Source organism: Mya arenaria, chromosome 15 (genome assembly GCF_026914265.1).
Source record: "Mya arenaria isolate MELC-2E11 chromosome 15, ASM2691426v1".
Classification (NCBI taxonomy): Eukaryota; Metazoa; Mollusca; class Bivalvia; order Myida; family Myidae; genus Mya; species Mya arenaria.
In genome coordinates this window covers 21,861,070-21,879,229 of record NC_069136.1, presented here as the reverse complement: position 1 = coordinate 21,879,229, position 18,160 = coordinate 21,861,070, and the positions used below count along the sequence as shown (strand labels likewise).

The 18,160-nt window shown below is 35.6% G+C and overlaps 2 protein-coding genes across 3 annotated transcripts; both read left to right on the top strand.

Annotated features, from left to right (window-relative positions):
* The first annotated feature begins 1,956 nt into the window (after nucleotides 1-1,956).
* LOC128218795 (tomoregulin-2-like) lies at nucleotides 1,957-5,898 on the top strand. Its single transcript, XM_052926490.1, has 5 exons — nucleotides 1,957-2,041; nucleotides 2,532-2,666; nucleotides 4,346-4,490; nucleotides 4,808-5,134; nucleotides 5,727-5,898. Exons 1-5 carry the CDS (start codon nucleotides 2,002-2,004, stop codon nucleotides 5,809-5,811), a joined length of 732 nt encoding a protein of 243 aa, XP_052782450.1. The 5' UTR covers nucleotides 1,957-2,001; the 3' UTR covers nucleotides 5,812-5,898.
* A 705-nt stretch (nucleotides 5,899-6,603) lies between these two features.
* Nucleotides 6,604-17,569, top strand: LOC128218978 (uncharacterized). 2 transcript variants are annotated; one of them, XM_052926764.1, is made up of 12 exons: nucleotides 6,604-7,058; nucleotides 8,972-9,441; nucleotides 9,880-9,975; nucleotides 10,643-11,068; nucleotides 11,644-11,768; nucleotides 12,185-12,560; nucleotides 12,714-12,854; nucleotides 13,232-13,361; nucleotides 14,030-14,159; nucleotides 14,888-15,095; nucleotides 15,532-15,591; nucleotides 15,701-17,569. In XM_052926764.1, the coding sequence occupies exons 1-12, from the start codon at nucleotides 7,012-7,014 to the stop codon at nucleotides 15,781-15,783; spliced, it is 2,292 nt and encodes a 763-aa protein (XP_052782724.1). In that variant the 5' UTR covers nucleotides 6,604-7,011; the 3' UTR covers nucleotides 15,784-17,569. The 2 variants fall into 2 exon arrangements, with proteins under 2 accessions (XP_052782724.1, XP_052782725.1); XM_052926765.1 differs by having other exon boundaries at nucleotides 15,532-17,569.
* The last annotated feature ends 591 nt before the right edge of the window (nucleotides 17,570-18,160 follow it).

Sequence of the window (18,160 nt, the reverse complement as noted above, 5' to 3'; positions counted from 1 at the left end):
AATAACATGCTGATGTTACTTAACCAATAAACAAACATGCTATGTTACTTCCCCCACAAACAAACATGCTGATGTTACTTAACCCATAAACAAACATGCTGATGTTACTTCCTCCCATAAACAAATATGTTCCTGCTACTTTCCCCGTAAACAAATATGTTGATGTTGGCTGTCCGGTTAGTGCAGTGGTTAGCGCACTCGCTTCACACAAAGGCGACCTGGGTTCGATTCCTGGGCTGGACGCATATGTGAGTTTGGTTAGTGGTCCCTAAGCCGGGCATGTAAATGGGTTTTCTCCGGGTACTCCGGTTTCCGCCAAAAAACAAGACCACACTCTCGCTCAACATCGTGCCAACGACAGTGACTTACATGTAGTATAAGCTAGCATAGCTTTCATCTCAATCGTTTTAAAATTATATAAAACGTTTAAACAAGCATGCTGGTGTTACTTCCCCCATAAATACACATGCTGGTGTTTTTTAACCCGTTAGTGCATATGCTGCCATTATTTTAGCCATAACGACAGGTTAGCTGGTGATATTTAACCCATAAACAAACATGCTGATTTAACTTTCCTCATGAACAAACATGATGATGTCCCTCCCTTTTAGCACACACTGATGTTAATTCCACCATAAAAATGCTTATTTTACCCCCCCCCCCCTTTAAAACACATGATGATGTTTTTTCCCATAAACAAACATGCTGATGTTACTTTCCACATGAACAAACAATATCATCGGCTTATGTTAATACCCCTAATAGAAAGTTAGCGGTGTCTTTAAAGATCTCACAGATTGAACGTTTTCATCACTTTTTTATTTATTGTCTTGGAACAAGCAATTTTTTTGCGAAAATCCATAGACACTAGTTGTAGAAGACTGCTGACAAAAAATTAGATTGCAGATGTTTATAATTAAGTTAAAAAAAAAAGATGTTTTATGAATCTTTAACCGTTAGTCACGGTTTAATGTAGCACACCCCTAATGGGCACCATTTCAAATTATGATCAGCTTGACAGTTTCTAAATGTGTATCATTTCCTGGATTCAAAAACAAAATTTAAAAGAAATTTACCGTCAAATAACAATTTTATTTAAATTTGAATTACCCTACACCCATTTAAGAATTGTCGATAAAAACGACATCACCCGAGAGACAAGAACAATCTTTTATCTTTAAGGAACATTATGCAAAAAATCAAAATGTTTTACCGTCTCATTTAATATATATATATATATATATATAATATATATATATATATATATATATATATATTATATATATATATATAATAATAAAGCTAATATTTATGGTTAAAATGTATATAATTACTTTTAAATGAAAGTACAATATTAACTTTTGTAAAAATGTGTTAATATGCTAATGAAAACAAAGAAGAAGAAAAAAAAAATGATATTTGTGCTTCTGGCTGGATTCGAACCACTTTCTTGAACCCCTGAAAAGATTTGTAGTCCTGTGCTTAACAACATAGGCTAAAGCAGTAAATTTGAAGAGTTTCAAGTGGAGGTTTTCATTAGGGGTGTGCTACCTTAAGCCATTAAACATTAATTTTCGAACGGAAATATTAAAATCTGCGATCTAATATATTGTCAGCAATCTTTAAGCATTGGTTTGCAGATATTTACGCAAAAATTTGCTCCTTTCAAGACAAAAATAAAAAATGTTGTAAAAATGGTATATCTGTGAGAGTGCAGTTTTAAGCAAATGGGAGCTGGTCACTTGTCGGAGGTTGTTTCTCAGTGTGGTAGGACGTAGACTACTAAATTAAACAATCATTTGCTGTTATATATTGACGAAACATAATCCCTGTATTTATAATCTGAATACATGTAGTTGATTGACAACTCGCGTCGTGCGAATTATAATGTTAAACGAAAATAGTTAAAACCAAATCTCAGTCAGATTTTATCAGATAAGAAAGGTCTATATCGTGGCGAAGGCTAACGAGAGGCGATACTTGGAGTACACTCTCGTCACGATGTTGCTTTTGGGATTGCTGATACTTTTGGTAACAAGAGGTAAATAAATAATATATTATGTTTTGTTGAATTATTGAGTGTGTGTTTTCCACACAACGGAATCAAAATCGAGAATATTTTTATTGGCTGAAATGTCTTCGATCTTGTCACTCTTCAAAGGACCACATTGTTGGTTAAATGCAATGTGTTTTTTAGAAATTGATCGACAATAAAAAACAACACTTTCCCATTTAAATTTCTTGTTAACAAATGCAATGATAAATAAACAAAATCTGACAATATATGACTGCATATTATTAAAAGACAAAAAATGTTCAATTGTTCAATTGTATAAGGAAAAAAAACCATCATCTTTTGTTAGATATATGGAAAATGCTATAATTCAATGTCACGATGATTAAAAAAATCGAGATTTCATCCGAAAAATCAATATGAGATATTATAGACGGGGAAAACCATACTGAAACACAAATATTGTTTTCCTTGGAATATAAGTAAAGTTGTACATGTATATGTGCTTTTTAACAAGACGTTTCTAGCGCGGGAGCCCCCCACCACCCTAGCGGCGGCTCTAACACACATGGCACTGGAACGGGTTCTACCGGAACTGACCACGCAACAGGCGGTACTGGATCAACTGGCACGGACCATGCTGTTGGGACCGGTAAATGTGACGTTAAAGCTGCATTCTCACAGATTGAACGTTTTGACAACCAGTCATATAAGACAGCTGACAAAAAATTAGATCGCAGATTTTTAAATTACAATGTAAGTTCAAAAAATAATGCTCTATGCAATTTTTTCAACCGTTAGTAAAGGTTTAAGCCATAACACGTTAATTTTCGAACGAAAATATGAAAATCTGCGATCTGATTTTTTGTCATCTGTCTTTTATCACTTGTTTGCAGATATTTACGCACAAGTTTGCTCGTTCCGAGGCCAAAAATAAAAAAAAAAGTTGTAAAAACGGTAAATCTGTGAGAGTGAAGCTTTAATTAACATGTCACCATAACTTCTCAATATTTTCAAATTGTACACTTTTGTTATTAATTACAATCAATTCTATTTGGAGCTCACAAACAAGTTAGATCCATACTGAAAAGGTAAATGTCAGAATGAATCGAAAGAAATACAGGCCGATTATAAAAAAGTTATGATGCGGAACATTCGGAACACCTCGGTTATATTCCATCAAAAACAACCTCGGATGTACATGTATATGAACTACGTTGAAAGGGGGTCGCGTAGTAATTTCCATTTAGCTGAGTTAAATTGAATGACTTTACTATTGGGAATTTTAAATATTTATGCATTCTATACAATAATAGCAGTCAATTTAATCTTAGTTACACAAAATACACATGAAACACTATAATTAATTTAACTTTTATTTATTTTTTACGAACTACTTCTACTGCTGTACCGGTACACAACCGATTTTGTTTTCGAGGGAAAATGGCAGAGGAGTTCCGAATGACTAAATGGTATGCCGAAGAAACGTATATTTCGGCCCATCGACGTACAATAAAACTGACCATTAGGTTATATCAATAGTGACAATAATAATCCATGTGAGTTGGCAATATCAAAGACTTGATATTGATGAAATCAGAGAACGTTTTTTTTTTTTTTGAAAAAATGTTTATATGTATATTATCTAATTATTATTATTATTATTATTATTATTATTATTATTATTATTATTATTATTATTATTATTATTATTTTAAAATGCTTGTCGGAGAACAAATGGGTCAACATATTTAGTGAAAGATAAGATAAGATAAGATAAATGACTGCGCAGTAGGTGGCAGAAAGATAATGTTAATATTAATAAGTCAATACTACCGATCGTGGATTGGTCGATTAAAGGGACTAGACACCAAGGGCCGAGGATACAATTGAAAGATAAAAATGTCAAGAACTTACAGAAAATTGATATCGGTATGTACATTGCATTGAATCATACATACTGATATATGCCATCGCTTACAAAACATGCATCTTTCGCAGTTTTTGCGCATTTTTCTTAATCGAAATATAGTGAGGTTGTCTAATACGTAATCCCAGTAAGTTTAAAGATAACGAGGGTATATTTATCTGTTCTCATGGACAGATGTGATTCAAACTGGGAAACCATTATGCACTATTTTTAAACAGGGAAACACAGCTGACAGCAACATGATTGTTGCGTTTATTATCCTCATCTTGTAAAATGATGTGTTATCGGCCTCCTACCTACTCCCATTGAGTTCTTGGCTTGTTTCGAAGAAACATTGTTTTTGCCAATTTTTGGACCATACGGTGTCTAGTCCCTATAAAGTTCTTTTTTTATAACCGAAGGGACTCATGTCACTGGCCATAGCACCAGTGTAACGGACGCGGCGATTTTCAATACGGCAAATCTGTGCGGCGAGTTGGCGTCCATCAACTGCAATGGAACTGGAACCCCTGTGTGTGGCTCGGACGGACGCACGTACGAGAACCAGTAAGTCGGTCGTACTTGCGACTAGAGACGAGTTTGTAGCGGTTGGTGATTCGTATGGTGGATATTGTTGTAAGCGCATCTGTCCATGCGTGCGTGTGTGGGGGTGTACATTAACACACCCATGAGTGGGTGTGTGCGTATATGCGTGTTTGCTCACCTTCTTGGCTATCAAAGTGTCTGATAGGGTGTGAGTGCGTGAGTGCGTGTGTGTGTAAGTGCGTGCGTGCTTGTTGGCGGGCGTGCGTGTGTGTGTGCGTGTGTGTGTATGTATCTTAGCCAGAATGAAGTAAAGCAATACATACGAACTATCATTTCAGCTGCTTTCTTGTACAGTCTGCCTGTCTCACTGGCCAGACACTGGATATCGTCACAAACGGAAGCTGTGATTCAACCACTTTGCATTCTACAACAGCTACTACTGGTGCCCCAATTGTGACGTTCGCGGTCACGACCGACGCTACGCCGAAAACCACCGTCATAATGACAACGAGTACGGCGTCACCTCCGCCTTCGACGACGGACTACGTGGACCCAATGGCCAGTATAATACAGAGTGTGTTCTGCTCAAACGCGGCGGCCGTTTCATGTCAGTTCAGCGGCCTAGTTATTATTTGTGGAAGTAACGGACTGCTCTATCCTAACCAGTAAGTAACCATTATTTACAAATATCGTAGCTTTTCAACGCTCATCTGTTCTTTTTAGTAAATCTCGGGCAATATATCGACACTTATAAATGACGACATTATGTGCTTGCTACGCTACGTATAATCATAGTTAACATGTGTACTCCTCCCGAGTATGATACATTAATAGATTTGACTATCTTAAACGTTATGTAACGTGCGAGACCATCAAACAAACAAACATCAGATAGCCGACCGTTACATTACTTTCCCCTCCGAGAAGACTCTACCCGAGTCTTGGACTGGGAATCTTATGGGTAAGGCAACTCCGTTCCGGCAGTTGTCATCATCCCACCGCTGCCACCATTTGTAACGTGCGAGACCATCAAACAAACAAACTCCAGATAGCCGAGCTTTCTAGCAAGCGCATAGAAGCGTAACGCACATCCGCCGCCTAAAGCGGACCGTTACAGTTATTTAAAACTTATTTTATAATTATGATGCGTGACGACATATGAAAAACATAATAACATACCATCTAAAATTTCACCAGCTCTTTTTTCAGCGATGTTGTTTGGTATGCTAATGAACTCACTCGTACCTCTGTTTCAAGGTGTGAGCTGACAAAGGCAAAGTGCTTTGACAACAGCTTGACCATTATGTCGGACCTCACTACATGTCCTGTGCCAGGGCGCTGACAATTTCTACATCTTGTGAAACTTTGTGTTGTTTGTGCTCAGTGTAATAATACTTGGGTATATTATTAGAATACCAACACAGAGTCACAGATAGTTATATTATTTGTGTTCCCAAGCAACATTTTCATCGCTAAGTTAATATAACGGTTCTAAAAATGGTGCGCGTCCCACTTTGAAAGGCAATGAAATAGATGTAGTATGCATATTGCACCTTAATAAGGTTGGCCAAACTTTAAAAATCGTGATCGTCCATACTTCTCGTTTTATACTTGTTCATTCATAATTTAATATAAAATATCTCGTGTTTTGTGTGTGTTCAATTTCTGATGTCAGAATATCAAACATATTTGAAACGATGTACAAAAAAGTCAATATTTAACCAAGAGATCTTTCCAGAACTTTTGGCGATTAAGGTGATTATTTGCACTAGCGAGGTAGGGGTCACACGGAACACCCCACCCCCTCAAATCTTCAAAGTTTACTTTTTATGTCAATATCGGAGAATAAGAGTAAAATAATATTCTCAAAAATCACCATTACTGACAAGAAATTAATTGTTAAAAAAAACTGCCAACATTTTAAAGCGTTTAATATTGGTCCTGAGTATGGTTGCGTCCCTAAGTTACGTCAAACGTCAATTGCTGGGGTCGCACCTGAAAACAATGAGTACTGAAAACTAGTAAAAAGGGGTTTAAACACTGCCTTAAGTTATCCCATTATTTTTATTAAGTGTTCCAGACGAAAATTGTTGTCTGCATCTTAGTTTTTCGGGATCCCATGAACTTGGTTTATTTTTAGGTTTCCGGAAGAACTAACTTTCGCTTTAAGTTAGTCTTTGTGGTGTTTTTGTTTCTTAAACAGTACAGTATAGCATGTTTTGATGATGCTAGAACTTTATTGATACTATTTCACAGGCCTTTTATATGGATTTTTTAATGAATAGTTAATATGTATTGTTTCAACATTGTATAAAATGCCGGTGTTTGATGCTCTTTGACTTCGGATACTTATAAATTTTCGGATACAACATACAAGAATCTTTATTCTTAAAGTCGGGTACATGCTTACAAGAAACATTAGCTTATTGAGCTATTTTCCGACATTAATAACAGACATACATAACATTTCAAAACATAACAAAGAGCTGGTGAGCTGGAAATTCCATAAAGATGGACTGAAACTTTAACTTGGACAATAGTTATGGCTGAAAAAGGTGAAGAACGTTTGCTTGATCGAGAACCGAAACGGTAAGATGTAAATTACTGTATTAAATTATTGGTAACATGATTTAACAAACTGTCGTAGGGATGTGTCGGCCACTGTTGTGCTCGCCCGTTTGTTCAGTACATAGACTTTCATACGTATTTTAAATAACCACTTTTAAGAATTAAATCATAACACCTGCAACAAGAGGGTGCATAAACGTGTTTAGACACTTGACATGACGATTTGACGACTGGTTCTCTACCCCTACCATGAGTTGAGAAAGGTTTGTCAAAATAGCTAAGACTATTTCAGATTAGATGTCGAAAGTCATCTTTGCTTTTTTGTTATATAAAAAAGGGTTTACAACAACAGCACTCACCAGAATGCGTGCTTGCTCCATTTCTTCTCTTCCACGTGTGCATATAAGTGCATGTATAAAAGTGGATATCCAATGTCACCGTAGGGGTATATAGGTTATCTTCCGCCCGACAGTACATGTCCGTATGTCCGGAAAAGACACATGACGCTGCAATAACTCCAAAGGTTAGTCATTCTAAAATGCCGTCCAGGCTTCTTTTTTAATGATGTTTAGCATGGATCAGATCAGCCTGGACGGCATTTTAGAATGACTACTCCAAAAGTAAGCAAGCTAAACGAACAAAAACCTAACGAAACTTGGTATGTGAATGATGGATCATAAGAGGTTATGCACGTCATTTGGTTTGTCGGACAAAATGTGTGAAAATACAACTCCTTAACTGGACCTCGGCATCATGAAACTTGGTACATAGTAAAAAACGAAAATAGTGAAAATAACGATTTTTAAATTGATCTCGGCATTACAGATACATTCATGAAACTTAGTACATGTATGTGGTAAGAAGGCCATTTGGAGATCATGCATGCCATTTTATCGTGTGGTCGAACAAAACATGTGGTTTGAATGACATCAAGTAGTTTCTATGATAACAAAAATCGGGTGAAAAATATATCCTGTGATACTTTGTATACAAGTGGTTACGGGCCAATAAGGTGTAACGGTCCGCTGTAGGCGGATGCGCGTTCATAGTATAACATTCCGTTATAAACGGGAGTACGTTTATTTAAGGAATGAATTGCGGGGTTGATGTCATTATCGGGGTATGAACGCAATTGGGTTGGTCAATGTGTGTGGAGTCCGAAGGACTCCACGCGTACTTTGACCAACCCAATTGCGTTCATATCCCCTATAATGACATCAACCCCGCATTTCATTCCTTATATTTACACCAATAGTTCATTATTTCATTCAAGAATTGTTAAAAAATTCTTCATTTCATTTAAGAAAACCTTTAAGTAATTCGTTCTTACCCATTCTGTAAATAGAACGACCCGACTATAACCGGACACATTTTTTTCAAATGACGTCACAATAACGCGGGAAAAGATCAACCACTTGAAATCACTTTAAAACGTAAAATTGAAACACTTCTGGTACCATTATATTTAAAATATAATAAACTAACACTTTTAAAAATGTTGGACTATATTTTACGGGACCTGCAGACACAATACAACCAATAACAAGATCAATAGCTTTCATTTATATTGTTATGCAATGAATTACGATCCGAACATATCCGAAGATGTTGCGTTCATCGATTGATGAACGCAATTGCCGAAAGCAGTTCATTTAAGGAATGGAAGTTGAGGTGTAAATATAGTACGTTGATGTCCTTGGCTGGTAATATGCAAATTAGCACAGCCCGGGCTCCGTGTGGATTGAGAATTTACTGTTTATGTTTATAAAGACCACATTCAGGGTCGAGCATGCTTTTCTCTGAAGGGATCTGTTGCGTTTTGACGTCGCACGTTATAAAGGAAATGATGCACATTATATAAAAATCCTTTTCTACCGTTAGGAGAATATTGTACTGTAAGCTACATGTTTATTCAGTGACTTGTTTCTTTTCAGTGATTCAAATATTGCATTGTATGTACAGACATATAAGACAGACTTTGACCATGATGTGTTTCTCATATACGCTGGCAAGGATGAAGATATTGTGAAGAAAATATATAAAGGTTTGTCAGAAGATCTGCAGCCTGGTCTGCGATGTGCAGCACAGTTCGACGGGCATACCTTTCCAACAGGGAGACCTGTGATGGAAAGTATATCAAAACTGATCAATACATCACACCGAACAGCTCTCGTCTTGACTAAACATGCTCTAGAAAGTCCCTGGATCAACTTGGAAACGATTCTTGCCATAGAGCAATCACAACACAGAAAAGACCATGATTTAACCTTGAGACTGCTCCTGGTAAACATTGAAGAATCAGAAGTGTTACCTTTGAAACGAGGGCAGTTTAAGACAATACCTCATATTCTCGTAGATTTGAGTGATAAGAATTGGCAGGAAAGTTTGCGTGAACGGCTAATTGGTAGGTACACACATGTTTGTTTTTATTTGGTACGTTACATGTTTTGTATACAACAAAAACTACAGGGACAAGCTTAGTAGTAAAACAATCAAATATAGACCGTTTCGAACCACAATATAAGGACCCAAACAACACTGTATTGCTACATGATATCCGACAATAAACAATTGACTTTAAAGACACCCTCGAGCGTGAAAAACACAACATACCACAAACGCATCAAAATAGCTTCACCCTTAAATTTTGTTCACTCTAACGAGTGTCTACTTGGCATTAAAACAATATATTTATATGGCCATGGCCTCACTGCAGTATAAACAACTACATTTCTTTTTTAAAACACCTGTGGATACAATACATAGCTACCGTCCTCAAGCTGGTTAAAAGGTGGGTGTATCTAAAATAGTGCTAGATAAGTGTTGCTCTACTTTCTTGCAGAGCCCATTCAAGTACATGACATATTGCCTGTCGGAAGTTTGGCACATGGGCTCGTGTTTTCCCACTTCAACGGTTTCTTGTCCTACATGATCAAACGTATGTATTGAGTATTTAGAACTTTTTAAGTATATTTAAATTTACATTCATACAAAACAAATCTAAGAATAAAACTTACATGTGATCTTACTGGTATCCATTCGATTCAGTATTCATCTTTGAATGTTGTCTATGTTAGTGGCTAGGTCTGAACTTGCATGTTTAGATATGTAAACAGATTTACATATTTAATTTATTAACATATGCATTTACGATATTTAAATATATAAATAATTTTACTGTTATAATTCTAAGCATGCAATCTTATTCCATAATGAAATCTATTTCTAAATGATTTTGTTATAATTTCAAATCTGACGCATATAGTACTAGAATCATAATATTGTATACAGTATTTGCGATGTTATACAACTTACTAATATAAAGTAATATTGTTTTCTTCAGAGCATTGTTTAAACAATTAATGTGTTCCTTCTAAGCATGTATGTGTATATTAAAATATATTGTAAATATTTGTAAATATTGTGTTTGTCCTTATGGGCCGTATTACTTTTTGGATATGAAATATACCTTCTTCTTATTCTGTTATGTCCAACATGTAGTAATGTTGTACCGTTCACCAAATTGCCCACACATTTATTCCAACAGTAAAGTTTACTTTTAATTTATCATACATACAACTGATTTAATGTTGATTTTATTTCAGATCTACAGGATGATTTAAAAAGGCATTCTATGTACAAAAAATTCTCCGAACATTTCTGCAGAAAGTACAATATGCTTGTTCCATTGTCGTGTAAAACGTTGAACTCATTAGAAGGCACAGATGAAAGCACGGGAATTACAATTAAAAAAGACGGAGAAAATATTGAATTTAAAGAGGATCACATGGGGAAGGAAAGAAAGATAATCATTACAGTCTACAAAATATCCAAGGGAAGCGAATTCTACTACTTTTTTGCAGACATGCCACCAGTTTTGAACTGTATCTACCAGCTGTGGTATCATGGAGTGGGTGGGGTTGATTGCCTATTGCAAGTGGAGAGATTCAAGCATACTTATAACAAGGTCGTGCACCATGCTGATTTCTCTTCCGAAGGCTATGACCCTTTTAGAATGCTAGATTATGACGGTATGTATTAATTGTTGCAGTGATCAGGTCACACTTGTATGTTACGTAATTCCATATGTGTTCAATATTTCAAGAATTCAACTAAATGCAATTCAAATTTGAAATTCAGTCTTTTTTTAGTAACACTCTTAACCAGTCTGACCATACCCTTGCTTTGTTTTTTTGTCCTATTGCTAAGCCATATTTGAATTCGGACCTCTAGAAAAATCATTGTGCATCATAATTTGAGCTGCGATAAGAAAAATATGTTAGTAAACATGACGTCAACGTGTGAGATTACGTCAAAGTTTATGGCAATGCGTCTCTGGTGTGGTATGATGTCATCACGTGACATGCTTTCAAGGACATTTAATTTTCTTTTCATGCAAAACGTAATAAAAACTAAAAACAGAATTTCAACAATTAACTATGATAACTAAGTTTGTTGCGATTCGTTTCATCCAAAATTGGTGTTAACAATTAAACAAATACCCGTTTATTGATAAAAAAGGCAGTGGCTGGCAGTTTTCAATTATGCTTTACCATTTATAAATAACAGTTTTTACAAACATGTATACAAATGTAAATGTTTGCAGATAAAACCACTAGTCACTTCGAGAAACTGTTTGAATCTGTGAGGAAGAGTGTTGCTGAAGACAACCGGGCTAGGAAAGAAGTTGAGAAAAGTGGAACACCTTGGGGTCGACAGGAATCTGAAAAGGTCAGTTTCAATAGCCCAATTTATTATTTTGGTCGGAAAATTGATGTCGTCATCGTCGAGTCAAATGCCAACCTCGTGCAGATCTTCGCTTAAACATATGCTTGCATCAAACTTGCTAGATGAGCACAGTTCAATAAATGACAACACATTAACACATTCAATAATAACTGATTTTATTGCACATAACAATAAACTGTAATTTCGGCGAAGCTTGGTCATAATGTCTTATTTACCGGGCTAACATAGCTTGTATATACATTTGGCGGACGTTAAGAACTAGTGAGATATCGTAGTACAGGGTGAGGAATCACGTGACTTAAAGGGGATCTCGCATGGATCACAACCGAGGTCACGTGATTACTCGCCCTGATTGAATAGAAGAGAGACCTTTTGTTACGTTAGCATTTCTTTTTTAGGTAACAGAAGGTGTACTTGTTTCCTGTGTTGAGGATTGCAGAGAGGACAAGGAAGTTGCTTGTCAGATAGTTGAATATCTGAAAGAGAAAAAAGTCCAAGTGGCGTTAGATAGTCAGTGCGTTGGACCTCTTTTACAAATTGCAAACACCTATAAATGGTACGTGTTTGTTTTCTCAGAGGATGCCTTGCGATCACAGTCCTTGACATTCAACTGCATTCAGCTGTTGGGGGATAGTGTGTCGGATAATGAGGTGAAAGTAATTCCTGTGTTGAACAATATAAGCATAGAGAAATTGCCAAATTTTGTACGCTGGGTGACACTGCTGACGACATCGGATAAAAAGTGCTGCGAACACCTTTATGACACGATCAGAGGTATGTGCGTTATCTTTCAAATGGACTCGTTCGAAAGTATGTCAAACATTGAAATTATGAAAAAGAACGTTATAATAACGTTAAAATATATTCATAACAACCGTTATGTAATAACAATCGTTATGTAATTAAAAGACTGGTACTGTTTTGCAGGGGGGCCTGTTACAATGGAGGAGCGCATGCCGGCTGGTGATGTGGCCACAGGTCTGTGTTGGGCGTACCTTATCAATTATCTCAAGTATACGTTGTTCACACCAGCTGTAGTGGAGGACGGGGAAAGGTGTTTGAAATTGGGTAAATAATTGGTGTTAAGTGGTCTTGTATGTTACTTTGAATGTTAAATTATTTGATAAGATTCGTTGGACACGGTGACAAAATGAGCACAATACTACATAAGCCAAATAAGAACTCTAAACTGATTGCAAAATTATTTTTTTATTGTGTTGGAGTCGTCGTTTTCGTCTTTGAGTCGTATAAATCACATGGTGTTGACAAAGCCCGTCCTTCCGGCGAAAATATAACTTAAGTGATGCCCATTGGTTAGCGGTGGAAACGGAAACAGCATTGATCAGCTGCGATACTCTGTCAAGAATATTACACGGAGTTTGCGTCCGAAATTATAGTGCATTTATTTTTTTGACATGTGTTCTATTGTGTAAATGCCGTTTCAGATTTTGTTCAAAGGATCAGAAAGTTCTTAAAAGATAGCAACATTGCAAATGGTTGTTTGGACAAGGTTTGCATCTTATGCCCGGCTTCATGTGACACACCAAGCAGGATAGCTGAAGAGGCAAATGAAGGGTATTCGTTGTAGATTTTTTTGATGAATTTTCTTAGACATTCCGTTTCCATCGTTAAAAGGTGGGAATAATTATCATATTAAACAGTCGATATTATCAGAAATAAAAAGGGATGGTTAACATACATTGCAGATTAAATTATCAGAATGATACTTCATTCACATATGAAGTATTTACTTTACCTTTAAGAATTTCAATTTGTTTTCTTTAGTTAAAAACAATCATTGAAATGCCAGTGATAACATTCGGAATTCCTCGGCCATTTTCCATCGAAACCGGTATATCAGTAGAAGTAGTTCGTATTTTTTTAAATAATAGTATTAATAAATAGTAGTGTTTTAATGTGTTTTTTGTATATCTAAATTTAAATTGATTGTCAGTGAAGTGTATTACTGCATAAATAAATAAGATTCCCGAGAGTAAAGTTTTTAAGTTTAACTGCTAAATTAAAATTACTACGTGATATCTACTTGCAGCGTAGTTTAATGCAAAAAAAAATCTGACATTGTAAACCGTCCATATACATCCGAAGTTGATTTCGATTGAAAATGACCGAGGAGTCCCGAATGCAGTGACACGTATTTCAGGAATATTAATTACATGGGTAGTTTATTGGTCTCCTTCTGGTAATTTTATTTTAATGGATAATGCGAATATGTGTTTAAACAGTGCAACAGAAGAACAGGGACGTCTTGAGGAAGTTGGACATTTGTTGCCAGTCTTTGCTGACACCGGGGGACAAATGAACAGGGAGTTCAAACTGCATGTGTACAAGTACAACAATGATAAAACAAAGAAGGTTAACATAACTTTTCCATTTAGTCTAATCATAAGCAAAGGGATATTATTCAATATACAGAAGAACCAAATTGAGGAAGGTGTGAACATATATGTTCGCGACATTGTATCCTCTGAAATTTGCCCTTTTCATGGCGGCGGTGACGTATGGCAGACACAAACACTGCTCTTATTTGCATTGCTCTGCATCGTCGTCCGCCACTTCGCCGTCACACTCGTTATACGATCAAAAACATTCGACGTGTGTACATTGGTCATGTCAATAAATGATCCATATAAAGGGTAAGGTATTGATGACCTTAAAAACAATTAAATGTGCTTTCGTTTCCGAGCAATGACTTGAAATACTTGGTGTAGGGTCTTTAAACTTGGTATGCACATTGAGTGTTGGTCTCGATCTTGCTTTCTCTCACACGTCTTTCTTTACTTCTACTGTAGTATCATGTTTTCCCACTCAAACAATGCAATATAAGTTAGCTATTACTCTCATTGTTTTTGCTTATATAACGCCTTTGCTTGGTATAGAATGTGACGTTTCGGGAGAGGGCCGCAACTGATGTTGGCAAAACTCGTGGCCCAATACCTTTACATGCTTGATTTTATTATGTCGGTTTAAATATTGTGTTAAAATTTGCATTGATATTATCATTGTCAAATGTGTTCTCATGCAATAAAATATTATTAAATCAGAGTTTGGCCAGTCGAAATGTATCAAGCGTCTCATTTTAGACGGTTTACTTCGTCACGGAAGTTTGTACTCCGTTTGGATGTCTGCACCAGATGGCTTCCAAATTCCAGTTCGCTGGTTTAACAGCCGAAGACAAAGTGAGACAGGGTGAAAAGTTTGTAAAGACGTACAGAGAAATAACTTCTCGAGAGGCGGTGAAAGAAAAGTTCGGCGACTTCGAGAAATACACAAAACTGCTGTACTACAAAGGTAAAGTAAACATATTTGTTTTTGTTATTATGTAAACCACGGATTCATTTTTGGTTTATAAACTTTCACGTACTTACTTACTATGCGTTTTGATTGCTGAGTTCCATTTAAGAAAACTAAAATCGTTCTTAATAACAATAGTAGAGTATAAGTCATTATATAATATCACATATCCATGTTATATATTCTAGCACAGTGTCTGATAATAAAGGTTCATGGACAGAGTTAAAAAACACATTTTTATTTCACACAAAGAAAAAAAATCTGGACTGGATATCATCATTTGTGTATTTTACATGTTTACTTCGATACATTGTAAATACAGGTTTACATCTATCGACAGAAATTGTTTATACATGTCTATAGTACAACCCAGTAAATAAAACTTCACTTGAATATCAGCGCTTTATTTGTTTCACTTTGTTTTTTTTGACAGAGCCGAAGACATTGATGACTGCCATTGAGGAGACGCTTCTTCAAGAGACCGGGTTTATTTTCATGGAACCTGTTCGACGTGATTCTGATCCTGATGATTTTGACAGAGCCGAAGAGATTGATGACTATCATTGACGAGAAGCTTCTTCAACTTTAGACCGGGTTTATTTACAAAGAACCTGTTCGACGTGATTCTGATCCTGATGCTCCTTTACGTAGTTTTGCTCTGGCGGAAGACCTAGTCGATGGATGAAACCCTTACTTTAATGAAAACGTTTGGATCCAATTATTCGAAATGATAGGTTGTGGTAGTTTACGTGTGTATAATGTTGGCATTACAGGACAAGGTTTTGAAATGAATCAGTATTACAATTGCAATTTATTCCCTAGTTAAACAACATTTTGCGTATTATACAAACCCATTGTGACCAATCATGCGATCGGACGGACACAGACTGTGTCCAGGTTGGAGAAGTTACTGATCTCAGTTTTACCTTTATAGCAAGCAAATGCATTGCTCAGTATCCCTAGCAGTGTATTGGACAAATGATATGTTCACTTGCAGAACTTTATAATAGCAAATAATCTTTTCGACGCACAAACTACAGTCAAAGAACATGTATATAAACATCGATTTCGGTTCGATTGAGTCTGTTCATACATTACTAGAAATGACCAGTGCGACATACGACTTGCACAGGCTCTGTACGGGCGGTTTTCTGTTATCAAGACTAGTTATGGAAACATTCAATGATCAGGAACATCGAGAAAATTATAAACGTCAATATGGACGAAGTACAGAGCGAATGAACAGCCGCCACATCACAACAACCGCCACACTGCACTTAACGCCACTTGTTGACAAACCAGGACACTTCCCATTGTCTTGTTCAATGGCACGGACAAACGTTTAATGTACCTTCGTTAAAATCAAAGTGTTCCAGATCTTTTGTGGTTTTATTCTTTAATCATCTAACAAATAAGATTTTTTTATCAGTAAAACTATTTTAATGCGTTGTTGACCTACTTGGGTTGTTTGTGTGTGTGTGTGTGTGTGGTGTTTATACGTTTGTGTCTTTTGTTAATTGTCGTCTGTGCCCATTACCTTGTGCCTCTTAACAGGGATTTTATTTTTAATATACGCCTACTGGGTTTGTCCCAGAAGTTCTCATTGTATCAATATAATAATTTTAATTTATTATAAATAGAAACTAACATCCCGAAATCTGAGACACCAATTAATTTAAAGGGGCACAATTAAGTATATATTGTATATTTTAATGCATTATTATGTAAAACACATTTGACTTAAATGAAAAAAGCTATTAATTGAAAACGATACTTATAAAGGTTAAACGTTTTTAGCTAAACACATGTTTTGTTTTGTGGTTGTGATCATTAAAGTTAAATGAGTTAACATATTTATGCATAAGATGAGTAACCGTGAATATTTTCGGCATACAATTATATTTTCCCCTTTAAGTGCGATGCAACCACACGTTGAGGTCGTAGAGAAATGTTGAAAATGTCAAACACAAGTGTGATGGATGCCTTTCGAACTTTGTTCTTCAACAGGTTCTTTGCTTATTGTTTGATTACCGGGCTGGTCCTTGTAGTATTTATTGTTTTTATCATAATAAATATAAACTCAGTTTTAAACACCATTTATTACTGTTGTTAGTTAAATATTTACATGTTTAAACTTATTTAACAAAACAAACGTTTGTATCCAACATTTATCAAGGATTCTACTAATACTATCGTGCGACTGTATAGTGTCTTTATAGTTTTAAATTGCTGATAAAAGTATCAGGGTAGTAAAATTATAATATTATCATATGAGGTGACAATTGATTTGTCAATCTTAATATTTATAGCAATTGATACTTATTGGAACTTATTAATATAACCATGTTTGTATATAGAAGTAAAATGGTGTAAAAAAGGCGTCCAAAGTGATTTAATTATACACCGCCTGGTTGTTGTTAAAAGGCTATTTATATCACTATTTATGTATAAAAAAACTATGTAAAAATAAATACAAGAAAATTTAAAATAGAATTTGTGTTTATTTTGAATAAAATACAGTTAAAACATGGCATTTACAGTTGAAATTGTCAAACAATATTCACATAGACATAAAATACATTAATATTTGACACAGTTTCTTATAAGTACCCTATTGATTTATAGGTAACCCTTTGTCCGTCCGTCTGGAAAACTGGACGCTGCACTAATTCAAAAAGTATTCAAACTATGTGTTATGAGATTTGTTGGCTGGACAAAAGTGGTTGCTTTGGCAACGATATTAGTGAAAATAACACTTTGATTTGACCGCTGTATAACTAAAGAAAATTAAAAGCTACTTCATGAAAGTAAGCTTGTGGGAAGTTGGGGATTCAGGCATAAACTTGTATGGTTTTCGTCAGACAAAAATGGGAACTTTGGCAAAGAAAACAGTAAAGATGCGCTATTATTCCCAAATAAGATTAAACACATTTAATACAATTGTTTTAATATACCAAAAGGATGAACAAATGTCGAAAATAATGATGCTTATGAGGGATACCGAGTTTAATTTAAAAGAAATGTGCAGAAAACACGGTATTGCTACCATATGAGACCATAGT